General features: G+C 38.0%; 2 protein-coding genes across 3 annotated transcripts; one reads left to right on the top strand and one right to left on the bottom strand.

Moving 5' to 3' along the window:
* The first annotated feature begins 18 nt into the window (after window positions 1–18).
* stk36 (serine/threonine kinase 36 (fused homolog, Drosophila)) lies at window positions 19–15,606 on the top strand. Of its 2 annotated transcripts, none has more exons than XM_082169391.1 (21): window positions 19–521; window positions 1,040–1,180; window positions 1,549–1,626; window positions 1,970–2,100; window positions 2,786–3,035; window positions 3,250–3,343; window positions 3,515–3,551; window positions 8,099–8,228; window positions 9,572–9,720; window positions 9,963–10,098; window positions 10,202–10,321; window positions 10,449–10,583; window positions 10,756–10,847; window positions 11,088–11,151; window positions 11,291–11,401; window positions 11,569–11,643; window positions 12,483–12,600; window positions 12,686–12,812; window positions 12,939–13,113; window positions 13,213–14,580; window positions 14,874–15,606. In XM_082169391.1, the coding sequence occupies exons 1-21, from the start codon at window positions 435–437 to the stop codon at window positions 14,991–14,993; spliced, it is 3,738 nt and encodes a 1,245-aa protein (XP_082025517.1). In that variant the 5' UTR covers window positions 19–434; the 3' UTR covers window positions 14,994–15,606. The 2 variants fall into 2 exon arrangements, with proteins under 2 accessions (XP_082025517.1, XP_082025516.1); XM_082169390.1 differs by having other exon boundaries at window positions 10,407–10,583.
* On the bottom strand, window positions 968–23,829 carry atf5a (activating transcription factor 5a). The gene is made up of 5 exons (XM_082169400.1): window positions 22,640–23,829; window positions 20,818–21,063; window positions 19,290–20,502; window positions 18,802–19,030; window positions 968–1,087 (listed from the first exon to the last, which is right to left on the bottom strand). Exons 2-4 carry the CDS (start codon window positions 20,957–20,959, stop codon window positions 18,844–18,846), a joined length of 1,542 nt encoding a protein of 513 aa, XP_082025526.1. The 5' UTR covers window positions 20,960–21,063; window positions 22,640–23,829; the 3' UTR covers window positions 968–1,087; window positions 18,802–18,843.
* Window positions 23,830–24,652: the final 823 nt, after the last annotated feature.

The following is a 24,652-nucleotide window of genomic DNA, read 5'->3' as shown; positions in this document are numbered from 1 at the left end:
GCTAGGCGCTTTTTGTTTTTGTTCTTCTGGAGAGCAGCGCACGTCAAACTTTCGGAAGTTTATTCTTGATGTATTATGTAACCATATTTCGTTTCAGAGACCATTTTTTGAATACAATTACTTGTACTAGTTATAAAGTCAACATTATTCACGGGAGTATGAATCGATTAATAGGCGTCGTTTCGCAGTAAGGATTAAATGATAAAGTCCATCTAATAAAAACCGTGTCCTAGCTAACGTTAAGCCTAGTTTGTCCGTTTCGCCGAAATCTGTCTGGCTTTCCTTATAACGTTACTGTTCAGTTGCAAAACAAGCCATGAGGAGAAAACTGCCAAAATGATATGCTTACGTGCGTTGTACTGAGTTTCTACTAGCCTAACGTTAACTGAAAAGTCTCCGAAAGACTCTTCCTCGGGGTCAAGGCTTCGTCGCTGATGATGGATCAATATCATATTTTGGAGGTTATCGGGGAAGGGTCATTCGGGCGAGTGTTCAAAGGCCGCAGGAAGTTTAGCGGCCAGGTGAGCACTGCATGTGCACCGCGGTGTCAGAAAATCCTATTTCTTTACCCCTGGAATTGATTTTAGGGATATTTATACGAGGCCATATATATTTTTTCTTACCATATAATAACACAGCATTTCCAATATTTAAGTTAAAACAAAGTCTGAACAGTAGAGAAACATAAAATAAAAACAGAACAGTGTTCAGCGCCTTTAAACGTCAGTCAGCCAATCAGAATCAAGCATTCTAGAGTCTCGTGATATAAATGTGAATAATTTGCTGGCCGCTTTGTTGGATTATTCAGTTCTGTCTACATTACAGCAAATTGTGATATAATCTGGATGTTTTAATAATTGTCTGGGTTAATTGTTTTTTTGTTTTGTTTTTTATCATAAAACGTCATATTAGCCACACATTCAAAAACCCTCACCTCCAAGACATCAAATATAAAGAAAACAACAAATATAATATAAACAGACTTTATTGAAGACAGAATCCCTCTCTGTCTGAGTAACATCAACACTTTTTTTCCTAGGTCGTGGCTCTGAAGTTCATTCCCAAAGTTGGCCGCTCGGAGAAGGACCTGCGCAGTTTGAAAAGAGAGATTGACATCATGAGGGGGCTTAAGCATCCCAACATAGTGCTGCTTTTAGACAGCTTTGAGACAGAGAGGGAGGTATGACTGTCACGACCTACTCCCAAGTCATGCTATGTTTTCCACTGTTCCTACAGTATAACCTGGTGCTTCCAGTGTAACGGCTTGTTGAATTAAATATAGCTCCCAGGGTTCACAATTTTAACATTCAAATTTCTAGGTAATAGTTCTCGTTGGCGAAGTGTAGAAAATGATTAAACGTTAAGATACTGGTGTGGGTACAAAAGCAGTGAGCTTGTGACTTTGATCATTCCATAACCTGTGTAAATGAAAAAAGTATCAGTGAAACCACAAAACATCCTGCTGGGAAGAGTAAAAAATAAAATAAAATAAAAAACAGGGCTGAATTTGTGTCAGAAGAATAATTAGAGCATGTATTCCTCTGACAGGTGGTGGTGGTGACAGAGTATGCAGAGGGGGAGCTGTTTCAAATCCTGGAGGATGATGGCAGTTTACCTGAAAATCAGGTACGTCAGTGGTCACAGTGGTTTATTGTAACCGTCAACTCAACGTATTAGATAATTAATGTATCATACTGGTGTATGAAGCTAGAACTGTCTAAGACATTTAAATATTTCTAGACTTTAAAAGCTAATAATATCATCAGTAATGCATATAAGAAATTTAAGTATGTCATACAAATTACTTAGAATAAACATTATATGTAGCCTAAGGTAAATGTATTTTTGGAAAATGTATACAGTTTATCATATAGTTCATCATAGACTTGATGCTATGCTGGATTTTCTGCTGCTTAGACCTCTTAACTGGGACACACTCACCTGCTAACCTGTTATCTTACTTGTGTAGGTGTGTGAAATAGCCTGCCAACTTGTTTCTGCCCTGTATTATCTGCACTCCCATCGTATTTTGCATCGTGACATGAAACCACAAAACATCCTGCTGGGAAAAGGAGGAGTAGTAAAGCTCTGTGACTTTGGGTCAGTGTTGCCAATTGGTACAAGCACAAAGTTCAAACTACTTTAGAAACTGTATATATATATATATATATATACATACAGTCAAACCAAAATTTATTCAGACACCTTCAACTTTTCTCACATTATCAAAGTTTATTTTCCATAGTTTAGAAAATGGTAAAAAAATAATATATATATACATATATATATATATATATATATATATATATATATATATATATATATATATATATGACAAGAACTCAGAGCTATCACATCAGTTGATATTTCACTGGTTTTGGCCATCCTTCTGTTAGACTGTCTCACAAATGAATTAGGTTGAATAGCTGTTAGTTGTCAGCTGTTAAATTTAAGTACACAATTAGATTAATTTGATTAATTTTGTTCAGTCTGTGGTGTAAAAAGGTCGCATTGGCAATTAAAGAAAAAACACTTTAGCAAAACATGGTCAGGTCAAAGTGTCTGAATAATTTTTGGTCCCAAATCTTTATACATTTTACTGGTAGTCCACTGTATGAAGAATTTTTGGGTATGATGTCACAGTTTACATTATTTTGCTATCCTCACATAAATGAACTATAGTGTCCTGCACCCACTAGTAAAAAAAAAAAAAAAATATATATATATTCATCTTAATGTGATCTCTAATAGCATAATGGTGTCATATTCTCGTGACTCTTCACAGATTTGCTCGTGCCATGAGTGTGTCCACCTTGGTGTTGACCTCTATTAAGGGGACGCCTCTCTACATGTCTCCAGAATTAGTGGAAGAGAAACCTTATGACCACTCAGCTGACCTTTGGTCTCTGGGCTGCATCCTCTATGAGCTCCACACGGGGGCGCCTCCGTTCTACACCAACTCCATCTTTCATCTGGTGCAGCTTATAGTGAGAGATCCAGTCAAATGGCCAGAGAACATGAGCCAAGACTGCTTGGTACGGAGTAGTTACTTCCCACATGAAAACCTCTGACTCTGACTTTTAAATCGAATTAGTCTGATTTTGATTTAGTGTTTGACACACAGATCGAAAAAAAAGTGTTGCTTTTTTTAAAGTTATGTCAGTATGCACTGGTTGTGGTAACATTAAATACTACCGAGTTTAAAACCCTTCTTTTCAATTGCTCTTTCTGTGTGTTCTCTTAATCTAGAGTTTTCTGAAGGGGTTGTTGATGAAAGATCCAGAGAAGAGGCTGTCATGGCCTGACCTGCTTCGTCACCCTTTTGTTGCAGATGGAGTTTTAAGTGAGGACTACTTACATTTTTATCATCCTATGAAATGGTATTTTCTTTGAAAAATCTTTTGAAAATATATCTTTTGAATAAAATATATTTAATTACAATAATAATGTATTATAATGAAAATATGTTATTGTTACTTAAAAGGGTGCCTTGTGCCGCTCATTGCTTTAACAGTGGTGTCAGATGAGGGTTCGAGCAACCCCCTTACAGTATGACGAGTGGATAGTGCCACGGATAACTTACCGAAGTCGACAGTCGTGTACTTTTACGTGACAGAAGGGGTACGCCGCACCACAGACGCGTGACACCAACGCGTGACTCCAACGTCGCACCACAGCACGCCGCACCACAGACGCGTGACACCAACGTGTGACTCCAACGTCGCATCACAATAAAATAATATCTATTTTCCCCCCTAGCTTTTCTTATCTTTCCTTTGTTATCTTTCTAATCAATCATTCTTTTCTTGTATTCTGATGACATTGAAAATATCACTGATACAAATTTTGTATTGTATACAAAGTTGTGTATGTCATTAATGTCATCTCTGAATGGTTTACAAACATAGTATTTTTTTTTAAAAATAATTCACTCACTTTCTACTGGATATGAGGACTATGCAAATTATACACCATCAAAGTCACAACTTTTTGCACAATTATTAACAACAACTTTAAAGTTGAACAGATAAATTCATTAATTGTAATCTATAAACATAATATTCTGGAATGTGTCATTCTGAGTTTTTACTTTTGAAGGTGGTAATAATTTTAATTTACACAGTTGACCATAATGGGCGAATACACAATATAAAACTATTCACGATATTGTTTACAGGAGAAGGTGACAAGAAAGTATTTTAATAGCCTATTATTTTCAAGAAATCAACAATGAAAAAATATAAGACAGGGAAATAGTCTTTTAGTCACAAAATGCAAAACAATGTAGGTTCATGTTCAAATGTTCAAGGCTGTCAGTGTCGACTATTTTATTTATATATTTTTTGGTCATAAAGATAGATCTGAAGTGAACAATAGCCTTTATGACTTAAATACATATTACAAATCAGGCAATATAATTGGTTCAAATAAAGTAGGGTATTAAAAGTAATTAATTATTTTATTTTATTTAACAACACTATTAAAATACATGAAGAAATATATAAACAATGAACATATGTATATTATGTACAAATGCCAACAGAGGGCGCAAGAGGGCTGACGATAATTGTTACACTTTACATCAAGAGCAGTACTACGGTGACGCATAGCTGCTGCCACATACATATTATTTTTCCCCCTCAATTATGTTGTAATAACGAGATCTTGTGTCGTTTTAACGTCATCTTTTCTCGTAATAACGTGATCTTATGTCGTTAAAACGACATATTTTTCTCGTAATAACGAGATGTCGTTAAAAACGACATCTTTTTTGCCTTTATAAGGACATGTGTAGTCATGTACAAAATATGCCTTTATCCACATAAAATTGACAGCCTATAGCGCCTTTATCACACTTCTACGTTCAAAAAGCTTAAGCAAATAGTAACAGCCCCCAATGAGGCAAAATGAATCAATGAGGCCCTTTTTTAAAATATATTTTATATAGGCCTATAAGTTTTTTTTATATATATAATATATTATATATAGCCTAAGATTTATTTTTGTTAATAGGCTATATCTTCATTACCTAGAGATATAATTAAACAAAAAGTAGTCAAAACACATCTAACAGAACATAGCCTAAGTTGTTTATTTTTTACAACATTGTGTTCTTATTTTGTTTAATTAACGAAATGTCAATCTTCATCTTTATAACAGAAGATACAATACAAAAATCTTCAAGATACAGCCATATAGGCTACAATCTTCACATGTATAACGGATTATCACCTTATAAACAGTCCTTTGTGTGGTGGAATAAGCAATGCTATATAGAAATATATGGTTACCGGTAGTATAATTTAAACTTTATTTTATTATTTTATTTGTTCATTAACTAATTATGCTAACTCAACTAATTTAATGTAAAGAGCTGGATACTAATTACTAATTAAATAATGTCAAATATTAAATGTAGGCTATTGATTAGAGTTGCCATAGACTGAAGGATTTTTCTAAACTAGTAGTAATTTATTTAAGCAATTAGGACTAATCTCACGTTTAAATTCAATCCTGGGTGTATGGCTATTCCGCGCTCAAGCGCATAAAACTTGCCGCAAAGCACCGGCAAAAGTAGGCTAATGATATAATAAATGTGTCTGAAAAAAATAATGAAGCATTTTAATTGTTTATTAATGACTAGTCTTTTCTAAATCAGTGTAGGCTGCCTGCAAACATATCTACATCTTCGCTGTAATTTAGCCTCTAGAGATGCGCCTCTCATACGGACAGGATCACATAATCAGATGGTATACCGTAGGCTATTTGCTTTCGATTGGATTTTTTTTCGTTGGTGGATAACATTTTTTATTTTTTTATAAACTTTATATAGATAGTTATATTTCTCATGTCTGTGAGGCTTGTCTATACACTGTTTTTCGGTTCATTTTTGAGACGCGCTCGAATTCACAGAGATCATGAAAGCGCGCCCTGTTCGTTTTATTTTATTTTACAAAAGCACAACGTTTTCTTGTTGTTGAGAGTTTACACAAATAAAAGTAGTTGCGACTGATGTATTATTCTTTTCTGTATGACCAGAAATGATGGAGTATTTAAGTTGTTTCCACTGTTGATAGGAAAATGCGAGTGATGGCACCGGCGCGTCCATGTCATGCAGTGCGCGCTCCACACTCCGCACAAACACGATATGCGCTTAATAATAGCGAACATTTATCTAGGTTAACGTTAGAGCGAGCGGCCATGCCAGACTGATAAGTCTTCTTCATGTTTAACAAATCAAATTCTGTTTTATTTTATTGCGACAGTTTGAAAAGGACGACTGAAACACTTAGCCTATACAGATAAACGGCCAACGCTGGTGTTTTTCTTTAAACAAATTCGTTTAGTCTTTAAAATAAATATTGTTTGTGGGCTAATTAATGCCACAATAATTTGTTTATTTTATTGGCTACTTTTATTTTTCATTTTTGTTTTGCATTGAATACCATTTAAAGGATTTGCTGTGCACCGCAATGCCATCCTCCCAGTCCCATAGAAAGCCACGTTAAGAGCCACCTTTATTTTCTTTATAATAAAGGGTTTCTATCGGAAAACGCTTAACGCATAATTAAATGCATTGCGTTCATATTCTGGGCTCATCTGCTTTTCTGTAGGATAGTATGGTTTATTAATAAGGTGTGTAGGCTACAGCATTTGTTCTTTATCACTGAAGTAGCCTATTAAGCCACATTAAGCTTTTTCTTTATTATAAGGGTTTTCTATGGGAGGAAAATGCTTAGCCTAATATGCAATTAAACACAATGTTCGTATTCTGGGCTCATCTGCTATTAATAAGGTGTACAGAATTTGATCATTTAACATGAATGTCCGTTGGGGGCTGTTATTTCTTCAGCTTTTTGAACGTATGATAAAGACATGATTGGCTATCAATTTTATGTGGATAAAGGCATATTTTGTAGCCTACATGACTACACACTTGAGTGGAAAACATTATATGTATGTGGCAGCAATGCGTCACCGTAGTTTTTCATAAACTTCGATTTATGAATAAAGAATTTTCCAAGCAAAATTATTAAGTTGACTATATATTGTACAGAGAAATTTGAGTCAGAAAATTAAAAGAAGATATCAAAATTAGATAAATGTAGACTATGTTTGAGCCATGTTGTCCATTAATGAAACATTGGCTATATCATTCCACAGAGAAGAGCTATGTGAGCAATTATAGAATAAATGGTCTAACGTTTCCGTTTCCATAAAGCAAAAGCTGCATTTTTCGTCTACGGTATAAATTTTTAGATAATCTTGTTACAGGGGTAATAATGGTAAATAATTTTAAATGATATTTCTTTTACTTTGTTTGTAATTAAAAATGTATGTGGGTTACTCCATGCTCTATTCCAATTCATATTTTCATACAAGGGGGACCATTTGTATCTGGAGGCAGGGATAGATTTTGCAAATAAAATATTTTTTATTACTTTGTTGTTAACTTTTCTGTCTAGAAAAGACAGACCATTTATTGAAACACTGCTGTAGAAAGACCAACAAGTTAGAGCCTGTTTATGGAATATTCGCTTCTTTTTTGATGACAAATTTAAAATTAAGATAGGCTTTAATATTAAACAAAAATTCACTTTAAAGAAAAGCTTCCTACAAAACAAAACAAAAATCATGTCTCCCGATAGGCCTATAGCCTATTGCAAATCCAATCTTACTCATGCTATTCACTTTTCGTTATCAACATGGGAAAAATAACATTATAGGCCTATTGGGACGACGTGTGTATCAGGCGTCTTATTAGGCGACGTACTGAGGGACGACGTGTGTATCAGGCGTCTTATTAGGCGACGTACTGAGGGACGACGTGTGTATCAGGCGTCTTATTAGGCGACGTGCCTGGTTCAGACGTTATGATTTTTTATACATTTCTCACGTACGCCGTCGCCACGTCGCCGTAAGGTATACGTTACTACTGTGACGCCGCCGTGACGTCGCCGCCGGTCTGTCGTCTGACGTCTCTATCAATCCCATTCAAAAATAGACACGGACTGACGGCGACGGAAGGGTAGACTGCTCCTTCGCCTTCTTCAGGGTAGACTTAGAAAAGGCATGATCTACCCGCCATACTTACAGTCCCACCCAGCCCAGACCGACAGGCCCTGAAACACCAGCAGGCTGCAGAGAAGACAACAGCACGCAATGGAGAGGGCAAACTACTGCGCAAAGCTAGAGAGCTTCGAGAGAAAGAGAAGACTAACAAACGGGTAAACTCATTCTAGCAACAAAGAAGTTTGTCTTTCTTCTAGGGATGTCAATTTTCACAAATTCCCATGATCGATCGTCGTTTAAATTAACGATCAATTAATCGATTAATCGTTAGCCTTAATACTGCGATATGCGTCTACTGCAGTGGCTATAACCGCATGACAGGGTCTGCAAATGCTGCTCAAAACGCTGTTCCTCACCAAATCAATTAGAATGGTTTTAAATATAAATAAAGGGCTTGTAGGATTGTAAAATGTTTCGATGTGATTGATAATTAAATGAATTATTTAATAATCAAATATAACTACTAATACAACGTGTCATCAACGCCGCCTCATATGCGCTTAGAATGTGTGACTGTTGTGGACGCGCTCTTCCTGGAACAACTGCACGCGCTGAATGAATCTGCTACCGTTAAACTGGAGCACTTTGCTAGCACGTTATTTATCTAAAAGAAACGCATCCTATATGAGATTAATCAGATATATTCAAAATAAACATAATATTACAAATTATATCTGCACAAAATGACGCACATTCATGCTCAAGTGAACTTGAACTAAGTTACGTGCCATATTCATTCAGAACTAGGCTACTCATGTTGTGGACGCGGTCTTCCTGGAGCAACGCGACACAGCAACTAAACCCAAATAATTCACAATGTTTTATTACAATATTGTAATCTTTATAATGTTATGTAATATTACAGTCCCAATAGTCATTATTAGTCGTGCACTGCCGTTTGAGCTGCGCGCGCTTAAGCTGACGCTTTACTACAGAGTTAATTCTTAACCAAATGCATCCAATATGAGATCAATCAGATATAGATAGGCATACACAAAATAAACTGTATTACAACTTACATTTGCACAAAACAAAAGCCTGCGAATGCACACGCAAACTTATAGTCATGATGAAGGTGAAAAATGGTCCCAAACATAACTCCAGCGCGCTCGCTTACATGTTTCGCGGTTGAGCAGCGCGCACGCGCATGAAGACCTGCTTAATCGATGATCGATAAGTTGTATCGATTAAATGTATTATCGACAATTAATCGATCGTCGATTAATCGTTGACATCCCTACTTTCTTCGTTTTCTGCGTTACGAGGTTATGAATCTGTCTTTTAGATGTCTTCCTGTCTGGTTTATTTTATTTTTGCTGTAAGATTGACTTTATTTAAATGAAACCAATGCTATTGTTGTTGGTGTGATTTGTGAAAATTCGACTATTTACATTGTTATGGAATATGGGGAAAATGTGAATCAGCTGAGAAGGGCTTTCAAAGTATTCATTTCTGTGGAAGTGAAATAATAAAATTGTGTTGGGTGTTGTTTTACTAGGAGATTGCGAGTCAGACACGCTGTAAGACAGTTTCTGCTGGAGGAGCCCCCACCACTGGCCACTCATTGGGCAGCACCTTTTCAGTGTATCAAAATTCATCTCAGCCAGGAACCAATCAGCATCAAGCAAATGACAACAGTGTTACCAGGTAGTATTCCCATCTAGAATTTGAAAACCTGCGGGCCTCAACTTAAAAAAAGGGAAGATTAACAATGCTGCTGTGACAGTGAAATTGATGTTTTTGACCAGCGTGAAGAAATGAATATATTATAAATCCAAATGTAGAGAAGTGAAATAGTCGAAAAGCCTGTTTAAACCAAGCGTAAAAGATATGGTGAGGAATCAGATTTTTCAAATATAAATTGTTCCCATGTTCCCTTTTGTTTTTAGGTTAGCTCCACATAAAGGCCAGATCAGTAGAGACTATGAGAGGGAGTTCCCTTCTGTAGAGGTGGGACCCCGGCAAGTTATGAAGCGCCTTGGACATGCGCGGACCAGTCTGGCTTCTGTCAGGATGGACAGTGAGGTTGTTATTTTAATCATTTCAAATTATATTGTGCATTTAGTTGGAGCACACTACTAATGTCAGATCCGTCACACAAGGTTTTTCCACTAAATCTGTTCTGCAGGAACAAGATATCGACAGTGATTCTGAGTGGCAACAATTGATTGAATTAAGTGATCAGGGCCCTGTGAACACCTCCATCCTTCCGAGGTTAAAAACCAAGCTGCTCTTTGCCAAAAAACAGGTAACGTTCTGTTAAATGTCACAAGTGCAGCTATTTGAACTGGGTAAAGTGATTTAGTGGATTAAAGACTCACTGATCTGTCTAGCTATTGGTCAGGAAAGGTGAAGAGGCCTCTTCAATTCTACAGCCACTAAAGATCCTCAGGAACATTGTTCAGAGCTGTCAGTCTGGGGATGCTGAAACAGTGGGCAAGGAGTTGGAACTGCCTCATCTACTGTTCAACCTGATTGAGGACATCCTGAACATTCCAGATCTAATGCAGGTCAGACACAAAAATGAATATGTATCTTCTATTCATCTGATTATTGTTTTAAACATATATTTTAATCATCTCTTATAAGTTGTTTTAAATGATTTTATTTTAATTTGTAAATGAAAATGTGAATTTCTTCATTAATCATACTTGATTTCTGACTGATTATTATTTGCTAAAGGAATCCCAGGGTGAAATAATATTAGAAGATCTGATGAGTGTTCTCATAATGTACCTGGAAAAGAGCCCGGGCTGGGAGATAAAGGGCAGGAGGTATGGATTTATGAATCGTTTTTAATGTACAGAGTTACAGTACAGTTTTTTTTTCTCCGCTGAAATTGTTTTTACTTTCATTACTTCAGTAAATCTATTGTTCCTTTTTTAAAATGAAAGAATATTTAGTGTTAATTGCAGAACTCTTTGTTAGGCTGTCGTTATCTCTACTGCTGCTGGGCTTTTAGTGAAATTTTAATCTTAGTGTTATTTTATGAAAAAAAATTTTTTTCTCATCAGAGCTGAGGATCTCTGTCAGCTATTTATTTCTGTATTTCTGTGTCGTGTCCAGGAGCATTCAGCGGTAAGTGCCTCTATATGAACGATTTTCTCCCTAGTTTGTGTCAAATGCAATTTTAATCTGAAAAAAAACGAAGTACAAAAATCGTAGGATGTCTGGTTTCATTTGCATTACGCTTGTGATTTTGTGGTCTCTCCTACAGCTTTTGGCAACAGCAGTCTTAACCTTGTTCACTCACCGTGGTATAGCTGTGAATGTTGGTATAGAAAGGCTTACAAGCTTTTTAGGGAATATTTTGACATACACGGCAGAGGTATAGTTCCATTATTTAAACTGTGAATAAGGGTTAACTCTGTTTGGAGTAATTAATGTCATTGATGTGATGAAATCCAGTGTAGTCATTCCCCACTCTTTCTCTCTCTCTTTCTTCTCCTCTCCCCCTCCCACCATCTGTCTGTTCCCTCTTTTTCTTTCGCATAGGCGCATAACCCCTTACCTGCAGGTTGGGGCATGTGTGACGGCCTTCTGTCACTGATTCTCCACAGACTGTCCGAGGTAATTCCTCTCACTTTAATTCCTCTCAAATCTGTGCTGTGTTAATTAGAGATTGACCAATAATCGGTTTGACTGAATAATTGGTTTTCAATTGTTTAATATTGGATCTACAATAAATAACACCATTTGAAGTCTCTTAGGAGCAGCACCCAATAACAGTATTTACAGATAAAGAAGCCAATGTATTACTTAACTTTTTTTATATTTTACACATATTGTATAATATTATATAACATTATATAATATAACAGAATGTGATTATCATTGATAAGTACTAGCTAATATCGCATATTGTCCTATTTGTTATTGTTGTATGTGTTGTAATGATCACTGAATTATTATTAGTTATTTAGTTAAGCCAGAAATAAATCAACAATTAAAACCAGTTTGGCATATTGTTTATGGGACACTTAAACATCTGTATCTCTAAAAAAATTACTATCGGTCATACGTGTTAATGTCTTAATGATATGCAAGTAGGGACACATTTTTTCTTCCATATTGTGACATGCATCCGACTCGAGTGTAGTGGATTAAAGAAGAAAAATGTAGGGAGGGGAATTGTTTATTTTGAGATGTGGGCATTGTACTTGAAAATGAAAGCGAGTTTACTGTCGATTGCGGAGGGGCATATGTTACCACAAAGAAGTCGCTTCACCAGAAAATCGAGTTATGAGATTCTGATTAAAAGTTAAAAGGTTGAAATTAAAAAAGAAAAATTAAACGCTCAGAATCATGATCAATAATATGCATTACAAAATAGATGAATTTTAGGGTGAAAAAGGAGAATTTTCTGGATAAAGAAATAAAATTATTTATTTTTCCTTCACTTATGAAAGTGTGAAAGCAGCTCACTGCTCGACTTTCAGGACTCAGAGCTTTGGCCCTGTTTGTGGGCTAAAGTGAACACCACACTGGAAAACACAACATCCCAGAGATGCCATTTCTCTCCTAATGGTAAACACCAAGAGAACATTCACTTATTTATATATTGTAGCTTTAATATACCAGTAATTTAATAACATACATTTGCCTCTTACAGGTCTGTATGTGTTCCTCTCTCTCGCTTTATTGGTTTTCTCCAGCAATCCATACAACTGTGTGGCTCTCCTGTCAGATAACTCCACAAACTGCTCTTCTGCCCTCAGCCACCTTCTCACCACCAGTTGGTGAGCATCAAACATCACCTTAAAGCCTTACTATGGTGTCAAACAGTTTCTTTTTTTAATATTAGTGCTCATTTGAAGTGAATCTCTCAGTAGTTTACAGTATATTTCTCATTTTATACCTCACAGCAGCACTGCATTGCTTGAGCACGGTCTATTCTGGGGTGACTCAGAAATAAACAGCATATCAGTGATGAGCTGTCATCTTCTCTGCATCCCCTTCTCTTTGGAGTTATCCTTAGAAACATTTCTGTCTGTTCTCCGATCGTATCAAAGCGCAAATATTGTGGCTGGTCTAGTGCAGGTATGGTTTAAAAAATACTCCAGTATTTTCTGAATGTTCAATATCGGAAATGTAATTTTTGTATTTCTTATTTTTCTGCTGACTTGTCGTCTTGTTCAGATGATTCAAACTCTTCCCGTTGCCCTGGTGGAGCTTCCGCTGTGTCTTCTAAATCGTCTGCTGCTATCTGACCCACAGCACACTGCTCCATGCCTTATCACTGCAGCCCAGGCCTCCGCTTTCCTCCCTCACAGCACAGAAAGCCCAAACAATGGAGCAGACCACACTCAGTATCAACTTAACTACTTCGGGAATGGTGTGGAGCAATTTAAGAGCAATAGAATTGCAAAGAAAACCAAGATGGATCAAATCAAAGGTGACATCAATTCGAAGAAGAGGTTACAGCGGCTCAAAGGCTATGTAGATGCATCTAAGGAAAAAAATGATTCCCTAAAGGCTCAACACCAGCCATCCAAAAGCAAGACTGAAAAGTTCAGGGAGGTGCAACCAAAAACCAAAATATATCCGCAGAAGACCATGGAACATCTAAGAGAGAAAATCGAGCAGCAGAGCAGTTGTATACAGGAGCTCATGGACAGTTTGGAGATCCATGGCAGTTCTGCAGGACGTCCCCAAGATCTCTCAGCTCAGCAAGGGTGCAGCATCAGCTGGCTTATGGACAGTCTGGAGGAGTTAAGGAGAAGTGGCGATCACCCCAAGGTCTCCACGGCTAAAATTCGATCCTCACCAGAAGAGGTCAGAACAGCAAGTTCTCTGTTGGCTGTGCTGCTAGAAAGTGAAGTTCTCTGTGGGTGTGCAGTGGAACTTCTTATCCTTCTCTCCCAGCTAACACTTCATCTCACCCATCAATCTCCCTTCTTTGTTCCCGTCAAAATCACCCAACTGCGGCTTGCGTTGCACCACCAAGATGATGGAATCCGAGCCGCATGCTGTGGCTTGCTGGGCCACCTGGGCTCAGGTGTCCGGCAGGTCATCAATGAATCAAAGTTTGACCTATTCCTGGACCTGTTAGGTTGCCTGTGCGATCCTGCTTCATCCGTTCGTAGGACGGCCTGCAAGGCGGTGGGAAACTGGCTAAGTGTAACGGGAAGAACCGATCTAAAGATTTCCAGTAAAGATTTCAAGAATACAACTGACATAAATGCCTTGTCGGCACAAGACAAATCGAGGAGGACACCAGCAATTGAAGGCGTCAGACATAGTGAGGAAGACGTATGGATGGAGCTCGCCATAGGAGCCGCCCCTCCCCTCGTGTCACTGCTGTCAGATGCTGATAATGTCATTCGACAGCACTGCTGTGGGGCCTTGGGTAACCTGACTGCTTTCAGCGGAGGGGATGGAGCACTTCTCAATGTAGATGCTCCAGGCTTGATTCTCCAAACTGCCTGCAATGACTCCCATCATGCAGTGCGACGGGCAGCTGTGGCCACTCTGCGTGTGTTTAGCCAACAAAACACATTGCTACAGGTAAGAGCAGTGTGAAAAGAGCAGTTTTCACTAACATATTTAGATGTTTTCTGTACCCTCCAATAAAATTAAGAGAGTAATGGGATTCATTGCACTCCTGTATAGTCAGACAAAGAGTGCAGTTCTTGTTGAATTGTTTTTAAACACTGATGCAAAATTAATATAGAGCTGCTTGTGTGCTGTATTGCATCATTTTGACAATTGTGCAAAAAAAAAATTGAAAGACAGACAAAGCTGGTTGGGGGAAAAAATCCTTACTGTCATTTTCACATTTTCTCCTTCCCTTCCTCAAGGCTCTGAGGTCTCTAGATGCAGGAAGAAAACTCTGTCGCACATCCCAAAGCTCTTTATTTCAGAGGGATTATCAATGGCTTGTCAGCAAGTTGGACGGGTCAGTTGAAGGAAAAACATAAATGTCAGCCTCATAGTTTGTGTGTAAGAGAGGGGATGTAATTTCACATTATCTAAAAATGGGTTGCTGGCTGGTTCTGTGACTGGGAAAGCTTTCCTTTTGTCTGTATTTATTTGATCTGTGATCAAAAGATTTTGACTGAATTTGAATCTGTTATGTATTTTGAGAAAATGGCAGTGACTCAGAAACACCCTCAAAATAACATTGTCTTGCATTTAAAAGTGCATTTAGATGTATTTCAAATATAAGGTTTTTTTATTCAGCAAATGTTTGCCTTTTTGATTCACATACGTTATATTTAAAAAGGTTTCGATGAGTGTTTGGTCTTTTTTTTCTGTTTATAATAAAAAAACTTCTCTTGCATTTTTATGATGTAACTAATTTGCCAGCCTTACTTGTATTTATTATTTCAAACTGTTTTATATAAATTTACCTCAGCTCAAAATAGTTAATTGTCTGTATATATATATCGAAAAATCCGATATATATTTCGGTCTATCGAAAGGCTATCCAAAAAGGATTTATTGTTATGATGTAAATGTAATCTGTACGTGAGAAATATTGTGAAATCCATTTAGTCAACTTAATGAATAAATCGATAGAATTTCCTAAAATTGTGTCTGTCTTGTCTGTTTTATGTGTGATTTTTAGTTTAGTTTTTTTTCTTATTTTTCTTCACTGGATAGGCTATATCGTCTCACCATGTCAAAATTTGTTTTGTTTTTAAGATGGCTATTTTACCGGAGATTTATCTGAGACGACTTGAAACTCTTCATACGTGTTTGCCACAAGAAAAGCATTTTGACTCGTAAAAAAAAAAAAACTTTTAATTAACGTTGTTTTTTAGGAAGAATGATTTTATCTGAATTATTAAAAAAATCTGAATTCCAGTCATTTCCAGTATCCTGACCATACAAAAGTAACTTACCAGTGAAACATCAGGCTGTTTGACGCGTGAGACAGACTAAACGAACACGAGAGTAAAATATTAAATAGCGGGCAGATTTGTTTTGATTATTAACAAAACGATATAACAACACTTAAAAAACTTGATATAGCCTTGTTACAATGCGCAGTACATTTTCAAAGAAAAGGGGAACCGGGATTGTAGTGTGTGAATAAATTTAATTAGGCTATTTTTTATATTGTGTGATTATTTAAATGCTCTAAAAAATGACACTCACTATTTTTTTCCCAACACTCGTGCACATATTTAATGTTTAGGCTACTTTAATTTTGTAGGCTATAGCTATCGGATGGTGATGATGTTACCGCCTCAGTGTGAAAACAACAAACATGAAAACTAAATTAAAATACTGTTGGGATCAACAGTATTTAATTTGGAGAGATATTGAACAATAAACAAGACTGATCGGTGTTCAGAAACTATAAATTGCCTGTGAACCGTACCCGTTAAAACGGATATTAGCCTACAAAAAAATGAATGAAATGCGCTACACAGAAATAAGACTTTTGACGGGAAGAAAAAATATGATTTTTCCCTTATTTTCTGCTCTTTGTACATTTGGTTCTGTCGGGGTTTTATAATAATAATTATTAAATAAAAAAACCTGGATGTTTAGGACTTTCGGGATACAAAAGGCAGAGTGGTTAATAATAAAAAATAAAAAAGTAACGTTATATATTTTAGACGTTGCTATTAGAATTGTACTAGGCTATTCTTTTTAATCCTTCCCCCTCTCTCTCTCTCTCTCACACACACACACACACACACACACACACGTAACTGACACTGTCTATGAGTTTTTTTGTATTTTTTTTTTTTTATGTCATTTGAGTTTCTTTTTCCTCCACATCGTGCATTAGTGAGGTTATGGGAATAGCTCTGCTCCATTTGGCTTGCAGAGCTGTAAACAAATTTCCGGCCAAACAAGGGATAAACTCAGTTTATCCGTTAAACGCAAGGTCTACATATTAAGCCCTAGAAATCTCGTATGAAGCCATCATCGCGAAGTTGCTGACATAAATCACTTTATTTGAATTCAATGGAATAACAGGAAACACAAAGAATTAATCGGAGACGATACATCGAAATGCCTGGTACAAAATGACTAGTCTTAGTATTATAGCTGGTGTAAACTCTTGGAAATCTTGTGCCTTAATTTTGGGTTGTAAAAAAAAAAATCTCAACTTCACAAAATGACCGTATAACACAGCGCATAATTAGCTATATTTCATAAACATGATTGTATACCGCCAAGGAAAGCATATATAGATATGCTATGCTCTCTCAGTATCTAGGTTGCTTATTTAGAGGAATTAAACGATATTTGTAATATTGCTATGTAGTATTAAGGTACACACACGACACTTCGGTAAAAATGCCCTCAAAGGAATAAATAGGAAGAATAAAGAGTAACTAATCAAAGCCTGATTTGCAGTTGATTTCTTTGTTATTGTTGTAATTGTGATAAATGCATGTCTCCTATTTGAACAAGTAGAAAATCAGAGTCACTAGACAGGTTTACCAGAATAAACTCCTGAAATTGACTAAATTGTAAACATGAAAATCATAACATTTGTCAAGGATTGTGCATGATCGCAATTGCAAAAAATTCATAACTTGAGTAATTTACATTGTTGATGAAATATTGCTAAGACGCTGGGAAGTCTGCAATTCTAAAGCCACCACAATCATTTCAGTGATTATTTAAAAAAAAGAGCTGCATCACTACAAAGATTGTACTTTCTGTCCCCCAACACACACTTGTACATTAGAGCAAACAAGCTATATAAAATCACAAACCCTGATTGTAGTCGCAATAACAGCAGAGACATTGGGCCAAACAGTAGTTTGTGAATCAAATGCAACTCATTCATCTCTAATGAAATGTGTTAGCCAAGAGAATATAAAATTGGGCTTCTTAAGCAAGAAAGACTTTTGCAGTAACATGTCATTCAGATGAAAGAAAAACAAACATTTTTTGTAAAGAGCCATGAAATCTTCAGCATGCAAGATTCGAAATACAAGAAATCAACACATATAACATTATTAGGCAGTGCCATATCTTCAGCAGTTACAAACTGACATACCTCCATGACTTTGGACATAAATCGTATATACCTGAGCTGCAGGACTAATCTAAAATTGGGAATTCAAAAACACATCTTCAGGTTCTTTATTCCTGAGGGAAATTCGTTTTGAGAAGTGCTTCCCCTGAAACTCAATATATAAGAAACAGATTGCTTTTAATATCAGTGCTTATTCCTTATTTAATATACAAAAAAAAAAAAAAAAAAGGAAGTACCAATGTTGTACTAATTGTAGGCTACATCATTAGTATTAGTACCATAAATGTTGAAACTGCTAATAAATTAATTTTACAAAAAAAATCAAAAAAAAAAAACTCTGTATAAATTAAGATCAATGCAGGTCATATGCAGAACTTGTGATGTTACCTTACAGCCTTTTCTAAATAAATGAAGATGCGTTCAAGTCTATCTTGCCTTATTCGGTGTTTATTTCTGTCAATCGGAAATGCTCTGTTGTTAAAGCTCATTCATGAAACCGAGAGGACGAGTCGTCTAGCCACTCTTGAGAAAAGCAAGAGAAAAGAAAAAACGGCTGTCATTACAGTCAAAGACATAATCACAGTGCATATTAACTGATTTGGAGTTATTTCTGAGAAAGTGGATGTCTGTGCTGCAGCTGTTGATGGACTTTGTCAGTTTGTAACGAAAATGAAATGATTGAGTAACGTGCAATAGTACAACCTCCACCACATCCTAAAAACATTCAGTCAGAAAACATTCCAACTCAAATCTCCATTGCCTATCAGACTGCTTACAATTCTACTTGCAGGACCATCGTCAGGTGGTCGAGCTTTTGGTCAGGCGCTGGTTTCCTGTTTGAGGCGTTGGCTGCGGGCCTTGTACACCTCAATCAGGAGGTCTTTCACGTACTGGATCTCCCGTTCCACCGATTCTGCTTTGTCCCGTAGCTCACGGTTTCTCCCCTCCAGACCATGAAGCTGTTCCTCCAACGTGTCCAACTCCGCTCGCTTCCTTTGACGATACCTGTTCAAAACAATTAATACAGAGGAAAGTCAGAAATTGTCAAACTTTTCCTGTTTACTTACATAATTGTGGTCGTTTTTTAAATACCACAAGCAGCTACATTGTAATGCTCACAGGCATTGTAGTCTGAAGCATAATACAATTCTCTGTTAAGGATGTTGTACTTTCACAACTAAGTGTCACTTCAAAAAGCCACCAACTTTTCTATATTCGCTCATGTAGAATACATTTAACATCATTACGACTGAAAATACTATACCTGTGAGCTGCAGTCTTGTTCTGGTCTCTCTTCTTCTGTTTGCGTTGACCGTGGTTCCCTTCAATTAGTGGCTCCTCAAGGTCTGATTTCACAATGCAGGGGTCGTCTTTAAGCACACAGACTCCTCTGGCACACGGGGACACCATTTCAGGTCCGTGGCGGTCACCGCTCAGGCAGTCGGGGCCTTGGGCTTCGAGAAAGCTGCAGTGGAAGTTATGTTGCCGGTGAATCTCTACGCTCTCCGCCTTTACTGGGTCATTGATGGCCCCAAGAAAGCTGTGGTAGGCCTCTTCTTGGGATGTACTTTGGAGGAAAGAGCTTTCATTGGGTTCGGACTTCCAGGGGATGTCGGCCTTCTCGTCGCTAGCACCATTCTTCACTTCGCCCATCATCTCCATCTCTGCGCTTCCTCCTATGCCGCTTAAATTGACTTCTCTGACACCATACATCATCATTTCGTCTTTCTTGTGGGGAATTTGAACGGGTCCGCTAAAGTTGTACCCGCCGCCGCCGGCCTTGCTCGCACTGCCGGCCTCTTCAGTGTAGCGGCAGTTCTTCTCTTCTTTGGGTAAAATGGCGCACCTCCTGATCTCCACTGCACTGCCTAGGCAGTAGCCTTTGCCTACCACCCGTTCATCTTCAGCACAGCTGTAGCTCCCACCAGGCGCAACAGCTGAGTTACCTGAGGAATTTCCTTTGGAACTCCAGATGCTACTCTCGTAACTGTCACCCACCCTCACCCCATCGGGAACTCTCTTGCGGCTGCAGACGTTGCTGTTGGGGCGGCTGCAACTGTAAGGGGCATGTCTAGGAATCTTGGTACGGCCAATGGGACCCCCACAAAAGCTCAGCAAGTCAAGTTCCCCAGTTGCCAGGGTAACAAGTAGAGGGCTGGATTCGGATTGGTTGGAAGTAGAATATGATGCGTAGGGCAACTGGTAATACGACGGTGGACCAACTGCCGTTGGACCCTTGTCGCATTTGCCCAGTTTGGAGGCTTTTTCTGGGAGTGGGTCAGACAGGAAGTAATCCTCCAGCTGAGCAAGCTCCTCTTGCAGCAGAGAGGTCATGACCTCCAAATCTGAGGGCACCTGGATGTCATGCTGGAGGGGCGAGGGGGGAAGGGATGCATTGGGGGAGGGAGAGGAGTGAGGGGTTGGGAGGTAAGAGGAGAAATCTACTTCTTCCGTCATCCAGTCACTAAGACCATCACCTATGGGGAAAACAGAGTTCAACATGTTAATCATTGGCCTAGAGATCCAATGTAGCACAATTATTTAAACCAAATAAACAACTATACCGGTAGTATTTTAACAACCCGTTAAAAAAAAAAATCTAATTACATCTCAATGCGCTTACTAAATCCAAAATGTGAAAGGCAGCATTAAACTAGCACGTCATCTACAAATAATATAAAATAGATCCACGTTGGTAGTTTTACTCACTGTTCAAGGAGAACGAAATGTGCTGCAGTGCGGTGCCCACCTGAAACTGGGAAAAATAAAAAACTGTATTCACTGCAACTCACCAATTAAGTGCTGTTTCTCCTCTGGCCCCTCCCCTCTGCGCCCCTCCGATTGGCTGTGGTTAGCCTGTGGGTGAGAGAGAGTGAGGGGGTCTGCCGGGCAGACGAGTAGAGTCTTCCAAATAGGTGCTGACATTGTCATCATCCTGTCCGTTGATCCTACGATTCAAATGTCCGAGCTTACAGTGCACGATAGTGAAGTTTGAGAGTTGAGCCACAGAAAACAGGGCTGGGTGAGCATTATGAAACCTAAAAAAAGGGGAAAATTTGATGAGGGACAGCGTGTTAAAACGCATTGTCTATGGAGGTTTCGGTCTATCTGGTATTGAGAAGACACTATCACACCAACATGATTCTTTGCTAAAGTAGGATGGAGGAGAAAAAAAAAATCATTATGTCCTAGTTGGTGGGACTTTCCATTCTAAACTTATCCTGCCTCTTCTAAAATATCTTAAAATATCTCCAACTGACCATGAATTCATATTTTTAGGGTGATAACAATGAGAGATACAGTGCACACTGAGTAAAATAACCATAACCCCCCAATATTCCTAAAGCATCAGCTGAGACACACTGGTGATTAGCGAGGGACCAATTTAGAAAACTACCACTCTTCCATCCATCAAAGTCCCTTGTGCTCACTTAGGGGAGCTCTACTGAGATCCTAGAGAAGCAGGCGAATGCTCTACTTGTGGGAAATTTATTAGCAGCCTAAATATACAACACACACACAAATGTAAAACTTCTTCAGATCATATTTTGGATCATGCCAATAATAAATCACAATATCAAGAACTTTTAAAACGTTATATATATATATATATATATATATATATATATATATATATATATATATATATATATATATGTAGTGCTTATTTCTACAAGTTATCGGCACTATCTTTTGTTTGTGTGATGCAACTTAAGGTAGTACCTCCAAACGCCCCAATAACCTTTGCACCTACACTGAAGTCCAGTTTGTTTACAGTCTAAGGTCAGACACAGGACAACATTTTATGCTGACAGAATCATTAGAGACAACTCTGAATGCAATGGCAAACAGCAGAAACAAAGCCTTTTCTTTTGCAATCAAGTATTTAAAAAAGTCATTCTTTCTCGCAGTATGGCAGATGCACACGATGCACACTCCTCTGAACTGGATGTCTGAACTTGGCCAGCACGTGGGTTACAATCTATGACGTAATGCGAAACCAAAGACAGCAAATATTCGTGAAAGCTTTGAAAACGACTCATGCTTTTTCTCAAAGGCAATTTCTAAGAAAAGAAAAACAACAACCGCTGCATGCAACATGAAACTATACAATAATGTGGCAGATATGGATGACGCAAATGGACAAAAGAACAACTTTTGCTAAGACATAATGACAGGGAACCTGTGTAGCCCTGGAAACTATTGTTTAAAGAATCAGGTAATGTATCTGTATAATATTAATAATCACTCTATAAAACCCACAGACAAGATGTTCAACAAACAAGTATCACTTCAAAGTGCATAAAATAATGGATTGTATCTCAAAATAAATTCAACATGTGAAAATGCTAATTAAATAGGTCAAAATTATTATTGTGTGATCATTCCTAAAGTTGCAAACCAGTGTAGCAACGATTAAAAGAGCTAAAGCGAGTTTCTGAAACTTTTCTAATAAGACAGCAATGTGCATAAAACATCGCCTGAAGCGCTGTTACAAGTGTGACAACATGTTTAACAACAGTTAAACAAAAGCAATACACCCACAAAGTGCAAGCCAAGAGACAAAACAACAAATGTCTGACAAAAAGCAGTAAAGTAATAAGTTGTACTTACTCCATTCTTGCTTAAATGTTGTGGGTTTGGGGTGCGTTGCAAGTGCAAAGCACGGCGTTTCTTTAGGATCGAAGACTTTACTAAATTAAAAAGCCATGTCTCCTCCGGAGTGTCTAGGACTGAAGTGCTGTTGGTCTTGCTTTGTTGTGATGGAGTTGATGACTGAGAATCGGCTAATTGAGTCAATGCATCAGGTCACCCACACCTAGCAACCAGCTGCGTCACGCGGTCGGTCAGCCCCCAGTGCTATAGATTCCTCCGCCCTATGGATGTATTGGTCGAGATAAATTTCACACTTCGGGCCGGTGAAAACGCCCACAAGATTTAGGACTCACTTTCTCAACAACTTCCGAGAAAACACAAAATCCCGTTGGCCTGTCCTCAACTTGAACATACTACGGTTTTAAAGCTCTGAGAGAAGAATATGTGATGAAAGCGGCTGTTCACTGGAGTTTGGATGATTATCATACAGTTGCAGTATCTGGTTATGCATGAAAAATTCATATCATACCACGCATAGCATACACTGCCGTTCAAATATGTATTGTTTCACGGGGACTACTTGATTTCTTCTAGCGAGGAAGAACACTTTCTGCTACCCAGGAGATACGTGGCTGTTGTTGCAGCTTAGTTGCATCAGCGCTTCAAGCTGCAAGCAGATTCGCTGGACGGACTGATCCTGCCTTGCTGCGATTGGCTGGAGAGGAACTGTTGTCTTCCCTTATTGGCTGCCGCTAGAGAGACGTTGCTTCCCAGTGGTCTTCGGTTTTCCACTCTCCGTGCACATGTTTCACGTAAACATCCCGAGAGCAATTTCTGAAAGTGGTTAAACTTTCATGTCGCGGAAGGGCAGTTTACGGAACTTTACTGACAAAACATTGTAACATTTGTTGTGGCATTTGCTGATACGCGTTTTGGACGGTTCCCACTTGTCTAACGCTGTATTTAGCGGTTCAGTTGAGTTGTAGTCTTCTAAGTTCTGTAAATTTACGATTTTTATTTTCATTTCAACTGTAATGTGATTCAATTTTGTAATCTACATGTTGATTGACTTCGTGTGTGGACAATTAGCGCAAATAGGCTTCAATAGTTCATGTTTATTATTATTGTATTTATAAAGCTGATAGCTTATTTACGTGTTTACATGTTCCCTTAATTAAATGACATCGTAGTTACTCTGAAGAGATTTAAAAAAACATCCATTATAGTTTAAATGAACACTATTTACATTCTAATGTAACGTTAGTGTGTGTAACAGGTGCGTCTTTAACGTCATTATTTCTAACGTTACTTCAGCATCAGCATTTCCATAACTGCCATTGGGAAAAGCGCAAGTTAAATTCTTCGATCGAGCAAAACTCAAACCCTATCTAGCGGGAGAAAGAAAGTTTCATTCATTGTTTGCCATATTTTGATCATTCGGTTTCAACTTCAGAAGGACCGGCGGCACATTATGCTGAGCTTCATTCAAGTCATACGCGGCCACAGTGAGACGAGACAAATTACCCTCAAACTTAATTCCCGTTAATAACGGGTTTTCATAGAATCAAGCTTTGTTTTCCCCCCTCAGCAAATCCTAAAGCTGATTGAAGGAGCTATGTCTTCCTGTTGCTATAGTAATAGCGAACACTGCCCCCTATTTTAGACATGTTTTCTGGTTGCTGTTGCCATGGGATTTGCAACGAGCGCGCTCTCGCTCCCCCTTTCGGCCCGTGTTTTTCAGTTTTGTCTCTGTTGAGTAAAAACGACATTCCCTGCAAAGTAACTTCAATCTTTAACAAACACAACTGCAACAAGTGTCTATGCCTAGCCTTTTTCATTGAAATTTATTTTTCGTCATAATTAATACGCGCCCTTCAAAGTCCATAGTCGCCACAAATGACACAAGCTGAGTCGTCAGAAATATTATGAAAGTTAGCTGTGTGGTTTATGATGATAGGATATGTAATATAATTGAAAAGCGCTAATCATCTTGCCAAAACATGGGAAACCTGAACAGACAGAGGAAAGTGT

The sequence above is a fragment of the Leuciscus leuciscus genome (assembly GCF_965113295.1).
Source record: "Leuciscus leuciscus genome assembly, chromosome: 5".
NCBI lineage: Eukaryota > Metazoa > Chordata > Actinopteri > Cypriniformes > Leuciscidae > Leuciscus > Leuciscus leuciscus.
This window is presented reverse-complemented; position numbering and strand designations above follow the sequence as displayed.

Coding starts and splice junctions, on each gene's coding strand:
- atf5a (XM_082169400.1), bottom strand. CDS start 20,959: ATGATGACAATGTCAGCACCTATTTGGAAGACTCTACTCGTCTGCCCG. Junction 20,503..20,817: donor GGAGAAACAGCACTTAATTG/GTGAGTTGCAGT, acceptor TTTTCCCCATAG/GTGATGGTCTTAGTGACTGG. Junction 19,031..19,289: donor AACAAGACTGCAGCTCACAG/GTATAGTATTTT, acceptor TGTTTTGAACAG/GTATCGTCAAAGGAAGCGAG.
- stk36 (XM_082169390.1), top strand. CDS start 435: ATGATGGATCAATATCATATTTTGGAGGTTATCGGGGAAGGGTCATTC. Junction 3,344..3,514: donor TGTTGCAGATGGAGTTTTAA/GTGAGGACTACT, acceptor TTGCTTTAACAG/TGGTGTCAGATGAGGGTTCG. Junction 10,322..10,406: donor TGCTCTTTGCCAAAAAACAG/GTAACGTTCTGT, acceptor TGATCTGTCTAG/CTATTGGTCAGGAAAGGTGA.